This window comes from Hesperophylax consimilis, chromosome 8, assembly GCF_061612785.1.
Source record: "Hesperophylax consimilis isolate HC1 chromosome 8, BYU_Hcon_1.0, whole genome shotgun sequence".
Lineage (NCBI taxonomy): Eukaryota > Metazoa > Arthropoda > Insecta > Trichoptera > Limnephilidae > Hesperophylax > Hesperophylax consimilis.
In genome coordinates this window covers 13,213,949-13,235,859 of record NC_142843.1, presented here as the reverse complement: position 1 = coordinate 13,235,859, position 21,911 = coordinate 13,213,949, and the positions used below count along the sequence as shown (strand labels likewise).

Sequence of the window (21,911 nt, the reverse complement as noted above, 5' to 3'; positions counted from 1 at the left end):
ACAATTTACACCATTAGAATCAATCACGTGGGTAAAGACATTCTAAAATTATATTGTAGGTACATATTATATTCAAACCGGATCTAGAAATTCTTTTTAGATATGAGAGATACTTACATGCAATGTAAGCATGGTCCAGATGTTTGTTTGATGGTTTCTCCGACCTGGTACGATTGTCCCTTAATCTGGCAACCTCTTCGTTGAGCTGCTCCCTTGTATGCATGGGATAGGAAGTGAGGTGGCAAAGTTGTTGTGGTGGTGGTTGTGGTTGTAGTTACATTCATAACTGTAGCCATCGACACGGGACATTCGTATCTTGGACAACAGAATCCTTGGATTGGCTCCTCGTGGCAGTGCTGAATTGGTGGTGGACAACTCTGTTGCAAGCAAATGATATCACTTCTGAAGCAGAAGCAGAAATCGCATGGGTCGTCTCTTGGTATTTGTTGGGCAGATACGTAAACCTTTCCTCCATATCTGCAGGTACCAGGTCCGAATGCTTGGTCTTCTCCTTCATAATCTGGTTCCTCGTTTCCGGAAGATCCGTAAGAAGGAGGGAAGTTAGGTAACTGTGGCACTTGGTGATCTTCATCTTCGTCAGGGTTAGGAATTGAAGAAATTTCAGCTTGGTCGAGTCCAGGGTCAACTGCAGTATCGGGATATTTACTAGATGACTGATATGATATTTCGGTTGTAACTTCTGCTGCAATTGGCATTTTGGAGGTTATGTAATCGTGGACTGTAACTGTGGACATGAAAGGATATTCTGAAGATTTATTAAAAGGTGTTGATTCATCTGAAGCGGTAGTCGCTTCTGTGTCAGGTTGCTTTTCAGATATCTGTGGTGTATGTTCGTCCTTCTCATCTTCTACGGATTCTTCTGATGGCTTCCGAGTCTCATCACTCTCTGAGCTTGTAGTTGCTTCCACTTCTTCTTTGTCAGTTTGTTCTGTTGGCTTTTTGACTTCATCACTGTCAGAAATGATTGTTGTATGGTCTTGATCGAAAGCTGGTTTATCTGTTGGCTTCTTTCCTTCATCACTCTCCACGCCGACTGAAGTATGGACTGAATTTTCTGGATGTTCTGTGGACCTGTTTGATTCATCAATTTCTGACCTGACTGTAGTGTGTGCCTCTTCTTCAACATGTGGCTTCTTGACATCATGTTTGTCTGTTTTGATTGTGGTATGGGCGTAATCTACTCCAGGTTTTTCTGTTGATTTGTTTTCGTCATCAGAACTAACCGTTGCGTACTTATCATCTTCGAAATATTCTGTTGGCTTTGTGTCTTCTATAACCGAGCTGACAGTTGTTTGATCTGCATCTTTGTCGGTTTGTTCTTTTACTTCATCTCTCTCTGAAGTGATTGTAGAATGATCTGCATCATGCTCTGGTTGATCTGTTGGCCTCTTTCCTTCATCACTCTCCACGTCAACTGTTGAATGAACTGATTCTTCAGGATGTTCTGTGGATCTGTTTGATTCATCAATTACTGACCTGACTGTTGTATATGCCTCTTCTTCGACATATTCTGTAGGCTTCTTGACATCATATTTGTCCGCACTGATTGTGGTATGAGCGTCATCTGCTCCGGGTTTTTCTGTTGATTTGTTGTCGTCATTGGAACTAACTGTTGTGTGTTTATCATCTTCGGAATGTTCTGTTGGCCTCTTCATTTCATCTCTTTCTGAGCTGACAGTTGTTTGAACTACATCTTTGTCGGTTTTTTCTGTTGGCTGTTTGACTTCATCACTATCTGAGGTGATTGTTGTGTGATCTACATTATCCTCTGGTTTATCAGTCTCTAATGTTACTGTTGTCTGTTCTGAATCTTCATGATGTACTGTTGGCGTATCTTGATCGTATTTGTCTGAGTCTACTGTGGTAGGAATATCATCCTTTGATTTTTCTGTTGAGCTCTTTGTTGCATCTCCCTCTGAAGGAACTATTATGTGCGCTTCATCACCAGGGTGTTCCGTTGTCCCCTTGACCTCATACTGGTCGGCGCTAACTGTGGTACGATATTCGTAATCCTCTGGTTTTTCTGTTGGTTTCCTTGCTTCATCATCCTCAGAACTGACTGTGGTGTGTTTTTCTTCTTCGAATTGTTCTGTTGGTCTCTTTGATTCACCACTCTCTGAGCTTACAGTTGTTGGCACCACTTCCTTGTCGGTTTGTTCTTCTGGCTTCTTAGTTTCATCACTTTCTAAACTAACTGTTGTATGTTTATCTTCTGTGGAATGTTCTGTTGGCGTCTTTATTTCATCACTCTCTGAGCTGAGAGTTGTTTGTATTACATCCTTGTCGGTTTGTTCTGTTGGCTTCTTGTTTTCATCACTTTCTGAACTGACTGTTGTGTGATCTTCTTCGTATGCTGGTTTATCAGTTGGTCCATTTGTTTCATCACCACCTGGGATAACTGTTGTACGCAGATTACCTTCTTCAAGTTGTTCGGATGGTGTCTTGACTTTGTTTTTTTCTGTTGCCTGATATACTTCTTGGTCAAGTTGTTCGGTTGTCTTCTCCACTTCATCACTATCGAATACGATGGTTGTGTGTGCAATATCTTCCTCGGGTTTTCCGGTTGGTTTCTCACTTTCATCTCTCTCTGGACTAGTAACGGTGTGAGCTTCCTCAGGTTGATGAACTGGAATTTTCGCTGTCGTGACATGCTCCCCACTAATAGTTGTTATTTGTTCTTCCGTTGGTTTCCTTATATCAACATTTTCACCAACAGAAGTAGTAGTCTCGGGTTGTTCGCCATCTCCACTGACTGCTGGGTAAATACCTTCGTCAGATGGTCCCTGTACTTTAATTTGGTCTACACTTGTGGTAGTGTGATCCATGTCTTCCTCTCCAAAGTCAATTGTTTGATCAATATCTTGTCCCTTAGTGAAATCGGTTTCATGAGGAACTTTTTCAAGTTTGGTAACCTCTTCATCGACAGGAATACGTGTTGTCGGATGTTGTTCTAGCGTCTGCTCTCCCTTTTCTTTTTCGGGTACCTCCGTAGATTTTGGTATATCTGCACTCACGGTTGTGATTTCTGTATCTTCTTCGGACTGTTTCTCAATATCTGCTTTATGTGTCACTGCTTCCTCATCTTCTGCCATGGGAACTGTTGTATATTTCTCAGTCCCGCTCTCATGTAATTTGGTGATCTGCGAAATTTTATCTTTTTCAGTTGATTCTGTCGGCTCTGCCTCCTCATCCTTTTCAGATTTTTGAGTTTGATGTTCAATTTCAGCTTGTGTTACAGATTCTGTAACCTTTTCAGCGTCGTGCTCACCATGGGATGTTGTATGAGCAGTTTCTCCTTCTTTGCTTGGTTCAGCTGTCTTCTGATCTTCTTCATACTTAGATGGTATAGTAGTTTTATCCCGGACTTCGATTGGCAACACAGTTGTGGGTGTAAATTCAATGTCAGCGTCTAATTTTGTGATGTGCTTGTCCTCTGATATAGGGATTAATGTAGTTTGGCCAATATCTTCAGTGTTAATTGTTGGCTCGGTTGCTTTATTTGAATCATCGACTGAGGTGGTTTCAGCATGCTTCATGTCTTCAATTGGGATTACTGGTTTCTTTACATCATCATCATGTGAACTCAAAGTTGTGTGCATTGTTTCAGTTTCAATTTCTTGTTTTATGGGGGTGCTGTTATCATCATCCGTATAGACTGCCGTTGTGTGAACAACATCACTATCTTCAATATAAATAGTTGGTTTGGGTGTTTCAGATTGTGTCAACTCTTGTTCAATTTCTTGTTCTATAGGGGTATTGTTGTCATAATCCGTATAGAGTGCCGTTGTGTGGACAACATCACTATCTTCAATATAAATAGTTGGTTTGGCTGTTTCAGATGCTGTAAAATCAATTGCAGATGTTGTATGTGTATCTTTGAGTTCAGTTTTAACAATTCCTCCATCTTCAGTCTGATCAACTCGTGCTGTTACATCTTCTTCGTGAGCTGTTTCAAAGGCAGGAGTTTTGTTTTCTTGAGCATGTGTAGTAGGCTTGGTGATTTCACTTTCTGTAACTGTTGTTCGTATTGAGTAGTCTTCCTCGGATTTGTCGGTTGATATCTCGTCAGAAATATCTTTGTCTTTATTTAATCCGATTGCTACTGTTGTATGTGAAATTTCGTCAGTTATAGGATTTTCAATTTTATCTACAAGGGGTTTATCTGTTGTTTTTTCATCTTCTTGTGTACTTACTGTTGTTGGAATAAGTTTTTCATAATTAACTTGATCAATATCCAATTTATCTTCTTTGTTTTCATCAAAGAGTGTAGAATGTTCGACTCCTGCCTCTGTAGCAAAATCATTATCAACATCAGCATCGGTCAAAGGTTTAACATCTTTAACCTTTATTTTGTCTGTTACTGGTCTAACTGTTGTTTGTTCTTTGTCCGAACTATGTTCAGTAGTTTCTTTTTCCTCAGTTTTATCGATTGATGTTGTGGCATCAATACTTTCAGGATATCCTGTAGTATTTTGATCTTCGAAGGCTGTTGTAACATGCACATCAGGTCTTCCTGTGAGCGCTGGCTCAGATGATTGTTCTGATACTTGAGTAGAATCATCTCCCTTTGTGATTTGATTATCTTTCTCGTCTACTTCATGGTGATCAACAAGCTTATGTGAATCAGTAACATGTTCAGAATCAGTTACAGCGAAGTCGTGTTCACCGACTGATTGTGTCACCGATGGTGTGGTAAAGGTTTTGGTGTCTGATACAATGGTTGTCTTTGTCGTTTGGTTCTTAGTGTGATCCAGTTCTTCAATATGTTGGTCATCTTCACTTGAAACATCGGCATCCACGGGTTTTTTGGTTTTTTCAATTTCATTTGCCTGTGTTATATGCTCTTCAAAGATTTCTGTTGTCACAGTAATTGAAGATTCATTTTCGTCAACGCCGACTGCTTTCACGGTTGTTGAATCCGTCTTAACAGTATGAGATTGTGGGGACAATGTTTCTTGTTGTTCCATTGCATATACTGTAGTTTGATGGATTTCAGTTGAGCTCTCAGTTGTCGACTTGTCAACTGTTTTATCTGTACTCTTCTCTTCTACAGTTGGTCTTAGTGTAATTTTATCGTCACCCAAATCACCAGCTTCTGTTGTTTCCCGTGTTGGAACTTCAGTGCCCTGGGGCTCTTTTTCAGATGAAAGGTCTGGTTTACTTGTAATTCCATGACCGTCGAGTTTTTGCTCTTCATCAATTTGTGAGTCTTCCAATGACGGTTTTGTTCCTGTTTCCAACTCAGAATTCGTTGAACAACTTTCCCCAGTGCATTTTTCTTCACCAATTGGCAATTCGGCTTCATCACAGCTATCTCCAGTGCATTTTTCTTCTCCAAATGGCAAGTTGGCTTCCTTACAATTATCTCCGGAGCATTTTTCTTCTCCAATTGGCAGCCTGGTTTCCTCACAGTTATCTCCAGCGCATTTGTTATCTCCGCTAGGCAATTTGGCTTGTTCGCAGTTTTCTCCGGAGCATTTTTCTTCGCTAGTTGGTATCTTGGATGTTATCGGTGACTCAGTTGAGCCACTTGGTTTTTCCAAACAAGATGGTGAGCTGCAGCCATCGCGATATGTTGTAGATTGTTCTGGCTCTACTGTTTGAGAATCTTTATCTTCATGTGTAGTTGTATCAAGTACATCTTCACCATCATTAGTTTTAACTGGAACGTTGATGGGTTTATCAGCGCATCCCGTTCCACTGCATTGATCTGGTGTTACGGTAGTTTCTTTGTGTGCTTCACTATCGTGGTGGTCAGGTATCTCTTCCTTTCCTGTACACAATCCGTTTTCACAGTCTACTTTAGCTTCTGTTGAAGATTCTTCTGACGGTTTTGAAGATGATGGCGCTGTTGTTTGTGTTTCTCCTACATGGATTTCAGTTGTCGAATCGATCTTATCGTGTTTTGTGCCATAGTCACATCCATTAGGACCACATACTGGTTTATCCAGATCATCATCAATAGCATTTTGTTCGTCATCTTCGCAACCGTTTTCTCCGCAGTCAGATTCTTTGGGTTTTTCTGAAGATTTAGTTTTATCCAGGCAGTCACCAGATTGACAGTCTCCCGATACTGGAGCAACTGTAGTTATATCAATAGGAAGACGTGTGTATTGTGCTTCAACTTGACACCCAGCATGTCCGCAGTCACCTACAACAGAGGAGTCTGGTTTTTTGGGTGAGATTTCTTCTACAGAGTCTGTTGGAAGAACTGAAACACCAATTCTATTAACATCGTCAGATGAGACAGTTGTGTAATCAATTACAGGGACGTATGTTATTTGCTCTGTTGATACTTTTGTAGTAGATTCTTGGGATTTATTATCGTCTTCATCACTAACATCAGTTGGTGTTAAAGTTGTTTCAACACGATCAAAGATTTTTTGTGTGTGATCGGGTGCGTACGTCGCAGCGGTTTTTTCTGTGTGATCATCTTCAAATATCTTATTTTCATCAATCGAGGGTGATAATGTTTCACTTTTTACGATATTTGGTGTTGAACTAATTTCATTGTCCTCGGATTTGTGGCTGTCATCTACATAGGTGTCAGGTTTCTTAGTAGTTTCTGCATTCAATGATTGTTCAGTTTTGTCGTAAGTATCTAGTTCAGTTGTTTGCACTTTTTCTTCCGAATCCGTATCAATATCACCTTTGTTATTTTCACTATGCCCCAATTGATGTGTATCAGGTATTTTCTCCTTCTCAGATGTAGTTGTTGTTAATTCTGTATCTGTTTGAGTCTGTTCGGAATGATCCTGTTCATGATCAGCTATTTTAAGTGTTTCTGTAGATGATTCTTTTTCAATTGCTGCTGTGGTTACAGAAATGTATTCGGGAGTAGCTGTCGCGATTTCAACCCTGACATTATCTTCTGTGCTTTCTTTAAGAGCATCATCTGTTGATTCATCTTGGTTATCAGACACTTGGGAAGGAATCACAACAGTTGTCTTTTGAATGTCGTATTCGTTAGTACTTTTCTCCGTTTGTTGATATTCTGTTTCTTTTTCGGGTTCAGAAACTAACGTTGTTTGATCCTGCACACTTGGTCTTTCAGTTTCTAAATCACTGGAAACTGGTCTCAATGTTTGTGAATCAACATCCTGTTGCTTGGTATCAGTGATAGTATGAAGAGTAGTATATTCCCCGGAAGTGACATGGATTTTAGTTGTTTCATCATATCTTTCTGTGAATATTTCACTAGGAATTTTGCACCCTGCAGTTCCGCAGTCAGGTACATAAATAGAAGGAATAATTGTTTTTTCCTCTACTGGCAACCGAGTTGTTCCCTTTTCATTACCACTTGTAAAGTCTTTAGTTGGTTTGTAAGTAACAGCAATTTGTTCAGTCACACCATCCTCATGAATCTTATCTTCTTCTTCGGGACTTTCTGTGATATGTTTAATTGATTGGTCTACTGACGTTGTTGAGTGTTCAGACATTTGGTTATCTGACTCGATCGTAACAGATTCATGCTCGCATGTATACATTGGGCAGCATGTATCTTTTCCGTGATAAACTGGTTGGCAGTTAACCATATTTGAAGGAGGCGGAGAACACACAACATGTTCGCATTTAATAATGCTGTTCACGCACTGGCAAGCTGTCTGACATTTATTTGCTGTGGGTATCAAAGCCTTGTTTTTATAAGATTTGCCGTCAACTAAACAGTCTCCTTCGCCTGGAATTCGGGGCTCATCAATAGGTTGCTTATGGTGATCCTCGCCGATTTCGTTTTCTTGTATATCTATAACTGTAGTTGGTGTTTCTGTTGTGATTTGTTCAGGGACCTTCGCAGAGTCAGATTCTTGAGAAGATACCGTTGTGGTTCCATGTTTTATTTCATCTTCCGAAACGCTGTGTTCCTCTGAATGACTTTCTTCTGCTTTTACGGAAGATAACCGTAAAGTGGTAACTTCAATTTTTTCTACAGAAGCTTCAGTTGTCACTTCAACTGGTAAAGATGTTTTCTCATCTGGTGAATATGTGTGATCGTCGTGGGGTATAATAGTTACTTCTTTGTCATCATCCTTGTTTTCATCAATATCCTCGGGATTTGTTACATGCGGAATTTCAGAGTAAGAATCATATTCGTCTGATGAAATTGTTGTAATATCATGCTCAACAAAATGTATTTTATCTTCAGTATCAATCTTTTCTGTATGATCCAGTTCATGTTCAACTGGTAATTTAGTTGTTGCACTTGTTTCTTCGTTGATGGAGTGTAATGGCTTTTGAGTGATCTCGGGTTGAATAGTTTGTGAATCGGTTACATCCTTTACTCTGGGTGTTGTCACATGTAAGTCCTTGATGTCTGATTCTCGTTCTGGTAGGAGTGTGGTTTTTTGTTGGAAATCATGGTCTTCTATTTTCTGTTGTTCACTATCCGAAAAATCTGTGCTATCTAGGGTGGTATGTTCATAACCTTCTTCAGGTGCCAAATAACCTTTCTCGGGCGCTTTTTGGCTTATTTCGGTAATAGTATCTCTGTCATCTGGTTTAGCGATACTTGTTTTTTCAACTTCGGGCTTCTTTATCTCCTTTTCTAATTCTGGTTCAGAAATTTCAGGTAATCTTGTTTCCTGGTCTAATTCATGACTTTCAGTTGTCTTGTCAATCGAATCATATTTGCCGGTTATGTCTTCTGCAGCGGCGTGGCCATCGTCAGTTAAAGGTGTTACATGTTCTTCTCCTGATGATTCGACATCTTTCTCGGATTCTTTACTATCAGTATCATGTAAATTAGTTGTACTTTCAAAAACTTCTTCATCTGGTTCTTTCTCGGATGTCGGTTTATCAGTTTTGAATTTCGAAACCGAATGTGTAGTCGTAAATTCTTGATCGGATTCAGATGAAATCTTGACAGGAATATTTGTTTTGTGTTCAACACCTGTTGTTATGGATGCCGTCGTTACGTCAAGGTCTGAGTGTAATGCGATATCAGCTTCCTTATCTCCGTCGGTGGTTGTGATCTCGTCATCAATAAGATGATCTGTAGATATCTCCTGACTGGCATCTTGTTCCGATGAATCATTTTCAGCGGAATGCTCATCAATAACACTTGGAATATGCGTCACCTTTTCAACAGACTGTGTAGTTATTTCTGTTTCATTTTGTGCCTTTGCTATTTCTGGAGTGGGTTTTTTAGTTTCATATTCCACATCTTTGTCGCCAATGTGAACTTCAGAATCGAGACTTTCAACAGTTGTAGATTCACCGGATCCAACTTCATCAACCAAATTACCATCTCCACTGCTCTCCTCATCAATATGCTCATCAAATACGGGTGTAACATGTTTTTCCAAATCATCAGTTTTATCTTTTACAATTTCGGAAACAGGCAAAGAGGCACTAGTCTTGTCGGCATCTTCTTCACTTGTATATCTTGTATTCAAATTATCAGATAAAGTAGATCCACTGATTTCAGAAGCTTCTGTGTGTGCAAATACATCATTAAAGTCGTCGGTTGGTTCACTTGATGTTTTGTACGGATGATCAAAGTAATCGGGATGTTTCGTAGTTTCAATATCTGTTTCATTTGTTATGGATTGACCTGATATTAAAGAAGATGTTGTTATCTCTATTTCACTCAAATCAGATACTGTGTGATCTTCTTTTTTAACTGATGGTATTTTTTCTTTCCCTTGTCCTGCAATTCCCTGCTGGGTAATTTCTTCCTCTTCATCGGTTTTGTCTTCAGTTTCTGTCGGAGGAGTGTGAGAATCAGCATCTGTTTTATCCTTGATAAGTGACGTTGTCATAAGATGCCCATCTGTAGCAGAATCAGGTTCAACATAATCGTGCTCTGTAGTCGGCTTTCCTGTAAATTCATCCACTTTTTCAGGAACAGCATTATCCGTTTTCTGGTCATAACTAATATGGTCTGATCCATAACCCTCTGTTGACGGTACCAATAGTATATCTTTCAGGGAAGTTTGGTTATCCTGTTGTTTTTCGGTAGAATCGATTTCTCCTATTGAACTTTCAGTTATCTTATCTGTGTGTTCGGAAATCTCATTTCCGGAAACATTTTCTTCCGGTTCTTCGTTTTCCCCCTTGTTGTCCTTGTTGTCTCTAAATACAACCGTGGTTTTAGAAATATCTTCATTTGCAACTAAACTCAGAGTGGTTTGGGTCAAAATTCTTTCGGTGACAGTTGTCTCTTCTTCGGTAGATTGGATTGGGACATTATCTGGTTTAAGTACATCCAAATTTTGTTCAATCTTAATAACCTGTGTTGTGGAGTCATTTTCACCATCAGGAACGACAGTAGTTATACCTCCAAATGGCGCGCTTTCTTCTGTTTCTGGTACATGTTTAATACCCTGTGTTGTCGCATATTTAACACTTTCCGGCAGAATAGTAGTAACATCCAAGTCTGATTTAGTCACCTCTATTTCAAACTCATGTTTGATACTCTCTGTTGCGTCATCTCTGTTAACATAGAAAGGTTTAGATGTGGCATCCGATTCTGATTTAGATGCTTCTACTTCGGGTATGTGTGTGAAACCCTCTGTAGTTGCAGGTTTGTCAGTTTCGGTATCTACAGTAGTTGCATCTGAATCTGGTTTATACGTTTCTGTTTCTGGTATATGCTTGAAGTCTTCAGTTGTTGCAGATTTTTCAGTTTCGGAATCTACACTAGTTGCATTTGAAACTGGTTTAGATGTTTCTGTTTCGTGTACATGTTTAAATCCCTCGGTTGTTATATCTTTGTCAGATTCGGAAATTACGGTAGTAGCATAAAACTCTGGTTCAAACGTTTCTAATTCTGGTTTATGTTTGATAACCTGCGTTGTGGCATCATGGTCAGCATACGGATGCAAAGTAGTTACATCTTGTTCGGGCTTTGTTGCCTTTATTTCATGTTCATGTTTAAAACCCTCTGTTGTTAGATCCTTATCAGTTTCTGAAAGTAAGGTGGTAGCATCAAGCTCTGATTTAGATGTTTCTAATTCTGGTTCTTGTTTGATACCCTGTGTTATGGCATACGGATACAAAGTGGTCACATCTTGTTCAGGCTTGGTTACCTTTAATTCGTGTTCATGTTTGAAACCCTCTGTTGTGGCATCTTTGTCAATATCGGAAAGAATAGTAGTAGCATCAAACTCTGGTCCTGATGTTTCTAATTCTGGTTTGTGCTTGATACCCTGCGTTGTGGCATCTTGATCTACATAAGGATGTACAGTTGTGACAACTTGTTCTGGTTTAGATATATCTAATTCCTCTTGATGTTTGGAACCCTCTGTCGTGGCATCTTTGTCAGTTTCGGAAAGTATAGTAGTTGGATCAAATTCTGGTTTAGATGTTTCTAATTCTGGTTTGTGTTTGATACCTTGAGTTGTGGAATCTTGATCTTCATAAGGATGTACAGTTGTGGCAACTTGTTCTGGTTTAGATAAATCTAATTCCTCTTGCTGTTTGAAACCCTCTGTAGTGGCATCTTTGTCAGTTTCGGAAAGTATAGTAGTTGGATCAAATTCTGGTTTAGATGTTTCTAATTCTGGTTTGTGTTTGATACCTTGAGTTGTGGAATCTTGATCTTCATAAGGATGTACAGTTGTGGCAACTTGTTCTGGTTTAGATAAATCTAATTCCTCTTGCTGTTTGAAACCCTCTGTAGTGGAATCTTTTTCAGTATCGGAAAGTAGAGTGGAAACATCGAAACCTGGTTTAATTGTTTCTAATTCGTGTTTTATACCCTGGGTTACTGTTTCCTGATCCTCATATGGATATTCAGTTATGGCCTCTTGTTCTGGGTTAGATGTATCTATTTCCTGTTCAAGCTTGAAACCCTCTGTCGTGGTATCTTTTTTAGATTCGGAAAGAATAGTAGTAAAATCAATTTCAGGTTTAGTGTCCTCTATTTCTGGAGTTGCGTCAGCTTTGTCAGGGTGCTCAGTAGTTGCATCTAATTCTGGTACGTGTTTGAAACCCTCGGTTGTGGCCGCTTTGTTAGTTTCGAAATCTGCAATAGTTTTATCTGCTTCTTTTTCTATTTCTGGAACATGCTTCAAACCCTCTGTTGTTGCTTCTTTGTCAGATTCGGAAATAATAGTAGTGGCATCATACTCTGGTTTGGATGTTTTGACTTCAGATGTATGTTCGATAACCTGTGTGGTGGCATCTTTGTCAACATGCGGATTTGTAGTTACATGTTTTTCAGATTTAGTTGCACTTAATTCTTGTTCGTGGATGAAACCTTCTGTTGTGGCGACTTTGTCAATATCGAAATCTGCAATAGTTGTCTCCAAATCTGTTTCTAATTCCGGTGCGTGCTTCAAACTCTCCGTTGTTGCATCTTTTTCAGATTCCGAAAACACGATAGTAGCATCCAAATCTGGTTTAGGTGTTTCTATTTCCGGTTTTTGTTTGACGCCCTCGCTTGTTGCGTGTTTGTCGCTATCTGAATTTGCATGACTAGCGTCTACCGCTGGTTTAGAGGTCTCTAGGTCTTGTTCAATAATTTTAATATCTTCAGTTGTGCTATCTCTTTCGCTTTCGGAAAGCACAGTAGTCGGAGCTTCTTCTCCTTCGCAAACAAAGTTATCTGGACAGCATTGTCCTTCTTTTGGTGCGATTGCAGTACAATTTTTGCCTTCGTTTTCCATTGGAGTTCCACACTCTTGAACAGCGCATACAATGTCTCCCTTCATGCAATAGCAATGCTCACAAGCTTTATCGGTAGCAATCATGGCTCCATCAGCAAATACTTCATCGTGATGTGTGCATTCCATGGTGTATCCGGGGGTAAGCGTGGTGGTCAAGATGAATCCCGGCGTTGGTCTGACTGTTGTCGTTGTCATGTCGTCAATCATCAATGGTCCATCTTCTTCTGGGTGATCTGAAATAGAACACATAACATGAAATAGGCAATGCAATTAAACATTATTGTAATCTTACTAGAATTTATTGATCTGTATTAAAATCTTAATAATGTGTAATTTGTAAAAGTAGTGTACTATATAGGACTTACCACACGAGTACCTCACAGGACAGCATACTCCTCTCTGGTAAACGGGTGTGCATCCTTCTACGTGCAAGGTACACTCTTGCATGACGCAGGCAGTCATATTCCTGATGCAGTAGCAGAGTTCGCAAGGCTTATTTGGCTTGGATGGGACTTGGGCGCCATCTGTGTAGAAACGGCCGTCGATCGAGCATCCGTAGGTATCATGGTGACCAACTTCAGTCGAAGCCACTGTGCCAACAGTTGTTGAATCCACGAGATCAACTGGAACTGCGAAAAAGGAAAATTTATTAACAAAGGAAAATTTTGAAAAAGGGTTTAGTACCAGGATATCGATTTTCCGATCCAGGCAGATCGCAATCGCTGTCGAATACATACATTGGTCGACGATCTTATTCTTGAGTCTCGACGAATTTTCATACTTAAGTGGGATCAACGAGTTGGTGGAACCACTCGTTATTCGAATGGAATGACTTCGTCGAGAATCAAGGCCCTGGTCTTTTAAATTTAGTAGCGCAAAGCGAAAAAAAGTTAATTAAAAATAATGGGCATTGGTCATTTTTAGTGGTGATCTTACCATCTGGACAGGTAATGATGGGGCAACACTGGTCTCCCCTCTTCTCCACGGTACAGTCCTGGCCGATGGGTTTCGTGAATGGACACACCCTTAGGTAGCACATGAGCATTCTATTGTGGCAGGTACAGTTAAGGCAAGGTTCGTTCGTCATTATTCTATCTCCCTCTCCGTAATGCTGGAAGTTGTAGTAACATCCTGCTTCTGGAAGATAAAAATATAAAAACGTTATTAGTAACAGAAAGCTTTCTATAAGTTGAAAAATGTGGTTTTTCAAATTTTTATATACCGCAAATATTTTCATCGCAACATCTTCCTCTTACGCATGTAACGGATAGAGAAGTAACAACTGGGCTCTCAGCGTGTTATGTCATTATGTCGATTGTTATTGTAAGAAAATTGAACAGGGATACAAGAGGACTATATAAATTCGTTAAAGAAACGAGATGACAAAAGGATAAAGAAAAATTCTATATTCACTAAATCTCATCTTTATTATCAACTCTTCACAACAGCCTGGACGAGATACGATCTTTGTATGGAAGACAACTTCTGGGACCTTCTTCTGCGCGCTGAAGTGTATCGCGACTCCATTGTTCCATCCGTGTGATTACACCAAGTTCACGGGCGCCTTTTCGTGTTTACCAATGGCTAGTATCTTAGCAGTGTGATCTTATTATTGATTGCCGCGTTTCAGGAAGACAGTAAGTGCAACAATGATGTAATTGAGCAGGAAAACAAATGGTCTCTTTATCTGATTTTGTTATTTTTCACTTTGCAGAATCTTTAACCACCATAAATTTTCCTCAGATTTCATAAATATGATTTATTATTATTCTTTTTCTAGCCCTCCTTTGTTGTGTCCAGGTTTACCACTATGCGGCTCTCATCCAATCTAAGCCTGGTCCCCTCCTCTCATCTGTCGGCGACCTCTGCTACACTTTTCCGTATTATATTTCATCCGAATTTTATAAACTGTTCGAAGGTACGAGTAGCTCATAAATTTACTAACATTGTTCCCGTTTCTAAAACTCTATAAAATAGCAACTACGTTGATTCAAATTTGTTAAGTATTCCTAACTAAAGTAGACACTACTGGAAGTCCAATGAAAAAACTAACTTTAATTAAGTAAAAATCTTCAATCACAGCGAGAATTATGTAAATTCCAAAAAAAGCTAAAATAGAACTAGAACAAATCAGTTTTGGAGCAGATTTCTTGTGATTTTTTATACCGACAAGAATGACAAGTTATGAAGTGATATCAACGATAGCAAATTGTTCTAATTGAAGGTTGTTATTTTCCCGGAAACATCAGTATATCCCGACAGCAAATATTTCATAATGAAATCTGAATGAATACGAATATAGATTGACAATTAATACCCGAGAGATACGTTATAATCTTTTGAAATTCTATTATTTTAAGACAACACCCTAAAATAAAGTCAGAATCTTAACGACGTAAGTGAAGCAGCCGTGTACAAAAATATGCGACGCGCGGCTCTGGTATATTGGACAGACCTGCGGTTCAATTTGCCCTATCATATCTCTAAAATAAGGTGGGAATCTTAACCGACATAAGTAATGAAGTCATGAAAACACAATATTCGGCGAGTGGCCCGGCGTAATGGACGAACCTAAAATCGACTTTTCCCTAACAGATCTAGAAAATCAATCTTTCCGTGGGGGATTCCTCGGGAAGTTACTAGTTCATCGTCTAGAAAATTGAAATCTGGTGCTCAGCGCTAATTTTATAGTTAAAATATTCAAACCTTTTTACATAAAATATTTTAATACCTACATATAAAACTTCAATATAAATAACTTACATCTGTTGGGATCCCTCTAGAAACGTTTGAGATTTTAGTAATACGTTCATCAGAAATAATTAAAATGTGAGCGTCGAGCAAACCCCCGTTATTAGTCTTATTTAACAACTCTCCAGTTACACAATTTTTATATACCTACCGAAAACTTTTGTTTCATTCCGTATCCACTAGTGCTAAAAGGTCAGCGCCATTGTTTGTTATATTATTTCGCTAAAATTAACTTTATAGGTCGTAATAAAATACCATCACGTTATAAGTTCCATTTTCAATCCATTAGTGCGGGTTTTTTCCGCTAGGCTGCATCTTTTCTGCATTTGCATACCGAGCGATATAACAATGAAACAATGAACTGCCTATAATATTCATACACGTAATCAACTAAATTATTACTTCATTTCAAGTATGATTTTGAAAACAGTTATGGCTAGATGCGCTATAAGTATTGCTCTCCGTGGGAAACGTTTCATTTATATGTAAGCACGTTAAAATTAATGTTATCACTAAATAATATATAGAGCGAAGATCCGTTGATTTTGATGAATTACGTCGCGTTGGCGTACCGCGATGCTTCGCTCTCCAATTACTGGTAAACGTAATCTGCAACAAATTATGATTCAATCGAGGATTTATTATGAGTCGCAAAAAATGTAAAATGCAGTTGAACTACCTTAACAAAAATACACCTTATATGAATTTTCATATTCTAATTGTAATTTGTAGTATAATTGAATACAAAGAAATAATTAACCAATAATTATTATAAGCAGTAATTATTCGCCTGAAATAACACAATACAAATTGAAAAATTTTCCAGAGAAATAATAAATGCCGCACACGGAATTGGAACCCGCAGCCTTCTAATTGCCGGTCAGTTGCTCTAACCATTAAGCTACGTCGGCTTATTCCAAACCCGCTTAAGAAGAAGCTACAAGCCAAAAATGTGTATATTCTTGGTATACCTTATATTGTAGGTAATAGGCATTACAATCGCTTGACAAACGGAGTCTAGAAACGTTCGATTTCAAGCTAAAAACTGGTTTTTATTTATTTTGTAAATAATTTTATAAGAAAGCAAAAAAGTTAATCAAGTGAAACTTTCACAGATAATCTTAGCTATAATATTGTATTTTTTAAAGTTGTTTCCTTTATGCGTTCATACATTTCTATTGAAAATTTTGTTTTTTAGTAGTTTGAATTTATATTTTTTATTGAGTAATTTATTATTTTTTTCTATTCTACTCAAGCGAAGCGATAGGAAAACCTTCAATTTATCTAAAGCATATTTTTTGGTATTCATAATATACACCAATTTGTTGTAAAGATTAATCAAAATAGTGATTTGGCATTAAGCATCGCCTTAATAATTTAATATGTACTACTATTTTTCATTCAACAATTATTGCTTATTACATTTTTCCACGTTGCAACCAACCAACTTTATTTTTGTAGGAAGTGTTAGTGTTTGTTGTTAGTGTTGAATCTCCCACTAAATTGTTACAGAAGCTGACGGGCAATCAAAATGCTGCGGGTTTAATTCCCGTAGTCGGCATTTAAACTTTCTCGGGAGTTTTTTTTTTAAATTTGTGTGGGTATTTCAGGCGAATAATTATTGCTTACAATAATTTGTCATCCTTTATGCTATGCATAAAAACCTTGTCTTATAAACATTAGTTTATCATTAAAAATAACATTTTTTTAACCAATACAAATCTTTCAAAATTCCGGTGCCTATCAAACATAAACAAACTTAACTAAAAAGTAGGTATGAACGCGCAATATACAATTTTATGCCCATTTTTATTGAGTTCTTTATCTTATTAAGTACCTCAATCATTAAGTCATTTCATCAACATTGTCTTGTTCGGCAGCGTCGTGGCGTTTAATGTATTTTAATTGACTTACGGAAGTGAATCTTCAGGCATTCACAGCAGGTAAATAAGGTGAACAGATCTTAGACTGATGACGTAACAATCCGATGAATAAAATCGTGACGCGGGAAGGTCGCGAGGAGTCATCAAATGTCGGACAAAAAATCATCAAGGTCAATGGTAATATTGTATTATTATATTATTGAACACATTGTCGAAACACTTGCTCGAGGTATTTTGTTGTTGTTTAAACTGTTTTGTAGTGATGTTAGAGAATCGATAATTCGGTTTAATTGAACGAATCTGTGAAATACTCAATCTATTTTTTTTATTTTATCGAATAAATAATTGATACACTTTCACGAGGACTCTATGTATATTTTTTTAATTTTAGACATTTCGTAATGATGTTCGATTTTATCTGTGAAATACTCGAGTGAAAAACGATCTATGAGGTATATCACCATCATCTCGATAAGCTGTCAAAATAACCATCCATTATAATAAATAAATACTGGCAATAGGTAAAAAAACTAGACTAACTTATTCGATACAAAGCCACTATTCATAGGTTCCAGCTCCGAATAATAAATCCGGAAAACCTTAAATCGAAAATATACGTTATCCTATAAATAGTGCTTTTGACAACTATCAAGAGGATTATGAAACAATTTTTAATATCGATACGACTATAATACCTTTTGTTATTTTTTATGTTGCCTTGCTCCATTGCTTTCTTTCTATCCCCCTAATTATATTATTAATTTCCAATTATTGTAGGCCTCCTTATTTTTTTTAAATCAACCCTGCATCAGTACTGCGGTATTTCTGGTTATATTTTCCTTTCATTTTACAATCACCCCTTAATTAAGCGAGTGCATGTTTATATTTTTATAATTTCTTGTGTTTGTATGACTTGTTGCATAGCTTTTATCAAATGTAATTTTATTCTTATTTTTTATGTTTGAAAGTATTTGTCAAATTAAAATTATACTACCAACCATGTAAAAGCCCTCTGGGCGTTAAATAAATAAATAAATAAATAAAATATGGTTTAACCAATTACCTCTAAATGGAAGATTATAAAAAAATTACGTTAAATTCAAAAACACTATTAAAAATATAATTCAGTAGAATTTCTTCATTTATTACACTTTTAAAATAATATCACAGTTCTCTTAGATAATATTAGATATACTTTTTTCTGCTTTCTTCTTTTTTTATCTCCTCCTTTTTTCTATTATTTTTTCACGCGTTTGCTAAAATAAAGGTGTTGTACGAAACTGTTTCCGATATTTATAAAAACAAAACAAAAAATTGTAAGATGTATAAATTGTTATTGTACATACCAATAAAGGAATAAAAAATCTAACGAAGAACAGTTTTTTTACTGAAATCAGTTAATGAATAAATTAATCATGGAGATTCGTTCAAATGACTAAATTGATTCGAGTTATCGATTTATTAAAAAAAACATCGAACTTCACACCACGAATAGTTTAGTTGTTTTGTTTGTTGTCTTTTTACTATAATTATTATTTCCTTAGTTTGTTGATTGAACTCACCCTAAGTTCACCGAGAACTTAATGATGTATTTTATTAGGAAATTATGTTGTTTAACAATTTATCTTTATTATTTATTAGTTGTTTTTCAGATAAATAACTATCGATTAACAGCTGGAACTATAGAAAAGTTATATCTTCTATGTCTACTCTCAATTGTAATTTAGTTTTTGATGTACTATACCACAAATAAGGCTAGTTAATTGAATTAAAATAGCTGATTTCGAGAAACTTACCTTCGTCATAAGACTCGATCTCAGTCGAATCACTCAAAGGAGCTGAAACAAAAAAGAAAATAATCATTAGTAAGGCACAAATAATTCACATAATAAACAATTCATATTTTATTTTTTTGGTAAAAAAAATGTCTTTTGACACAAATTATAGGAACTTACTTAAAGATTACGACAATGAGCAAATGGTTCTTTAAACCAGTGATTACAATAACCGGAGGCAACTGTTTTCCAATGTTAAATGGTTTCAAGTTGAGATGTTTAATAAAAAACTGACAATTATTTTGTAAAAACTTGGGTTTGAATTATGTCATTTTATAAGTGTAACAATAATTTATTACTGTCACACAATTATTATTGTAATAATGGTACATAACTGTGGGAAGACCAGAAAGGTGTAATCACCAATACCGTATTGTACTAAAAATAAAATAAATCGCTCCGTTAGTGAATCATTATTTAATTCCCAGCACATTACGTTCCGCTATATATATGATACAGTGACAATACTGACAATACTAATTTGTTTGTTTCGTGCTAAAGTATGTTTTTATTATTTGCTGAGTTATTCGCATTGTCGTTGGCTGCAGTGTAAGTAAGCCATGTTTACACGATGTTCTGGTTTGCAGATTGCAGAAGCCAATTATATATTGTACAGGTTGACCGCTCTCAATTCACACGAAATAACGCAAATTATAAATAGCACAGACTTTGAAACAACATGGTAACAAAATACCTACACACTCAATTAGAACTATTTTTTGTTTGTTTTTTTTTTACTAGCAAACAAAATCATAAAGCGTTTTAACCTTCGAGTGTAATGAATAAATATATTTTAATACTTGTGTTTAAATTTTGAACACTTCGCACCATTTCGTTATGTTTTGAGCTTCCGCGAATTATCAACAGATGTCGCGCTTCGCCCTTTCCGAAGCAAGGTTTCATTGACTGCGGAAAAGTCGTAAACTTATAGTAATTCATTCAATGTTGAAATGCATTAATTCTTATTCAAGTATGGTGATCTGTCTGAATAAATTAAAGGTTTTTTTTTATAATGAGTTCTTACGCTAAAAGAATATTTTCAGAGTCGCTCAGTATTACTCAAAACGACGTATAAAAAAAATGCACACTTGTCCGTTTTGCCGATGACTCATTGCCATTTATAGACTGGTTTTACTATCAGTAAAAAGTCGACTATAAATAATAATTTTGTTTTTTCATTGTCCGCTTAATTAATGATCTTTGTATTAAATAGAGATTAATGATTTTTAAACCGTCGAAAAACAGGAAATTTTCGTTGTTGTTTATGTATCAAAATTTTGCTGTAAATAAATTTTAAAGAACCGATAGCAAAAATTATATTTTGTTAATTTATAAAACTAAATCGGTGCCAAATTTAGATAGCCAATAAATTCTCCACTGAAAGAATTACTGCCTACATTTATTATGTATTTAAATTATTAATGTATTCATAAAGTTGCTTTTTATATGTTAACATAGAACACCATTGATTCATGATGTTTATATTGATAAACTTTAATTCATTATACTTGATTATTTAAAAAAAAGTGTTACTAGAGAGTTTACAACTATACTTTGAGAATTTAGTATAGTTTGTATAAATCTATTGAGAATATTTCAATCAGTTTTGTAAATTATAAATATAAAGATATCGAATTAAATACATTATTTAGTTGGAATGAAGTATTCATATGTTTCAAAAGATATGTGACTTTGTGAAACAATTTTTCAGCTAAGTAAATGTCAAAAAGGACTTAAATAAATTCTTGACAAATATTATGATTTCATTCTGAGTTTGAATGTAACATTATTTTTTTTTAAATAATGCCAAGATTTTTCGAATCCTCTCAAAGCGCGCATTTACAGAAACCTTTTCAATTTGTGAATTTATCAGTATTGAAGGGTTCGATTCTGTCCCTTGCGGTATGCCGTTTACATGTGTGACTTCCGTAACTCGCGTCACCTAGTCACCTACGTCACTCTGCGTCACGCCCATCTCATGGGACAATGGGACGGGGGCTGACAGTCTAACAGAATCTGACAACTGTGATAACCAGCACCCAGGGAACCTTCAGTTAGGCGGCAAACGGAATTCAAATGTGATTCGATCAACAGCACTATAGATTCAATCTAAATACAACTGTATATTTCACAATCTATTGTGTGGGTAGCTGGCTATACCTATAAAATTAATAGTCTCATCTTTAAACTAGGGTCGTAAAATAAGAAATATATAAAAATCAAGCGTGTGACGTGAAGCATCAATATAATAAATTTAAATATCCCACACTCGATCAAAATGCCATCAAAAGAACACCTCTGTTACACGAGTAATAACAATTATCGACCAAAATTTCCACATCATTTGACCAAACTCCGATACAACGGTATTAAATACACGGGTAATACGCTATTACATAGTGGATACTTCGCTATTCGACTCGTGAGATAGAAATTCATGTTTTGTATAACTAATCAGTGCCCAATTTCGGGCATTGCCTGAATTCCTCTGCATTACAAATTACAGCATGTCAATTACCGATTACTATTCAATTCTAGCAAATCGTGGCCGTATTCCACACCCAAAATGATCTGAGCTAACAGTAAACGGATACATTTTGACTTCGCCTATATGTTTCAAGGATTTGATGGCGGTTTTTCAGAAGGAAAAATCAATTTGTTATCATCGTTCGTCACCAATTATGTTTCGACATATTTAGCAATTGAGGACACCGTCTGAAAATGTGTAGAATTTTGTGGCTCATTGTCAGATTTAGGACATGATCAGAATTTTTATTATATTAAATTTGCTGACGACAAACTGAGCTCATTTG

The 21,911-nt window shown here is 36.6% G+C and overlaps 1 protein-coding gene across 1 annotated transcript in view; it reads right to left on the bottom strand.

Moving 5' to 3' along the window:
• The window catches only part of tnc (tenectin), a 110,521-nt gene that overhangs the window by 2,849 nt on the left and 85,761 nt on the right, over window positions 1–21,911 (bottom strand). Inside the window, exons 3-6 of the mRNA XM_089634892.1 lie at window positions 19,060–19,101; window positions 13,566–13,766; window positions 12,995–13,258; window positions 118–12,862 (exon numbers count right to left, since the gene is read on the bottom strand). Of these exons, the coding sequence (XP_089491018.1) occupies window positions 118–12,862; window positions 12,995–13,258; window positions 13,566–13,766; window positions 19,060–19,101 (13,252 nt within the window). The remainder of the gene's footprint in view (window positions 1–117; window positions 12,863–12,994; window positions 13,259–13,565; window positions 13,767–19,059; window positions 19,102–21,911) is intronic.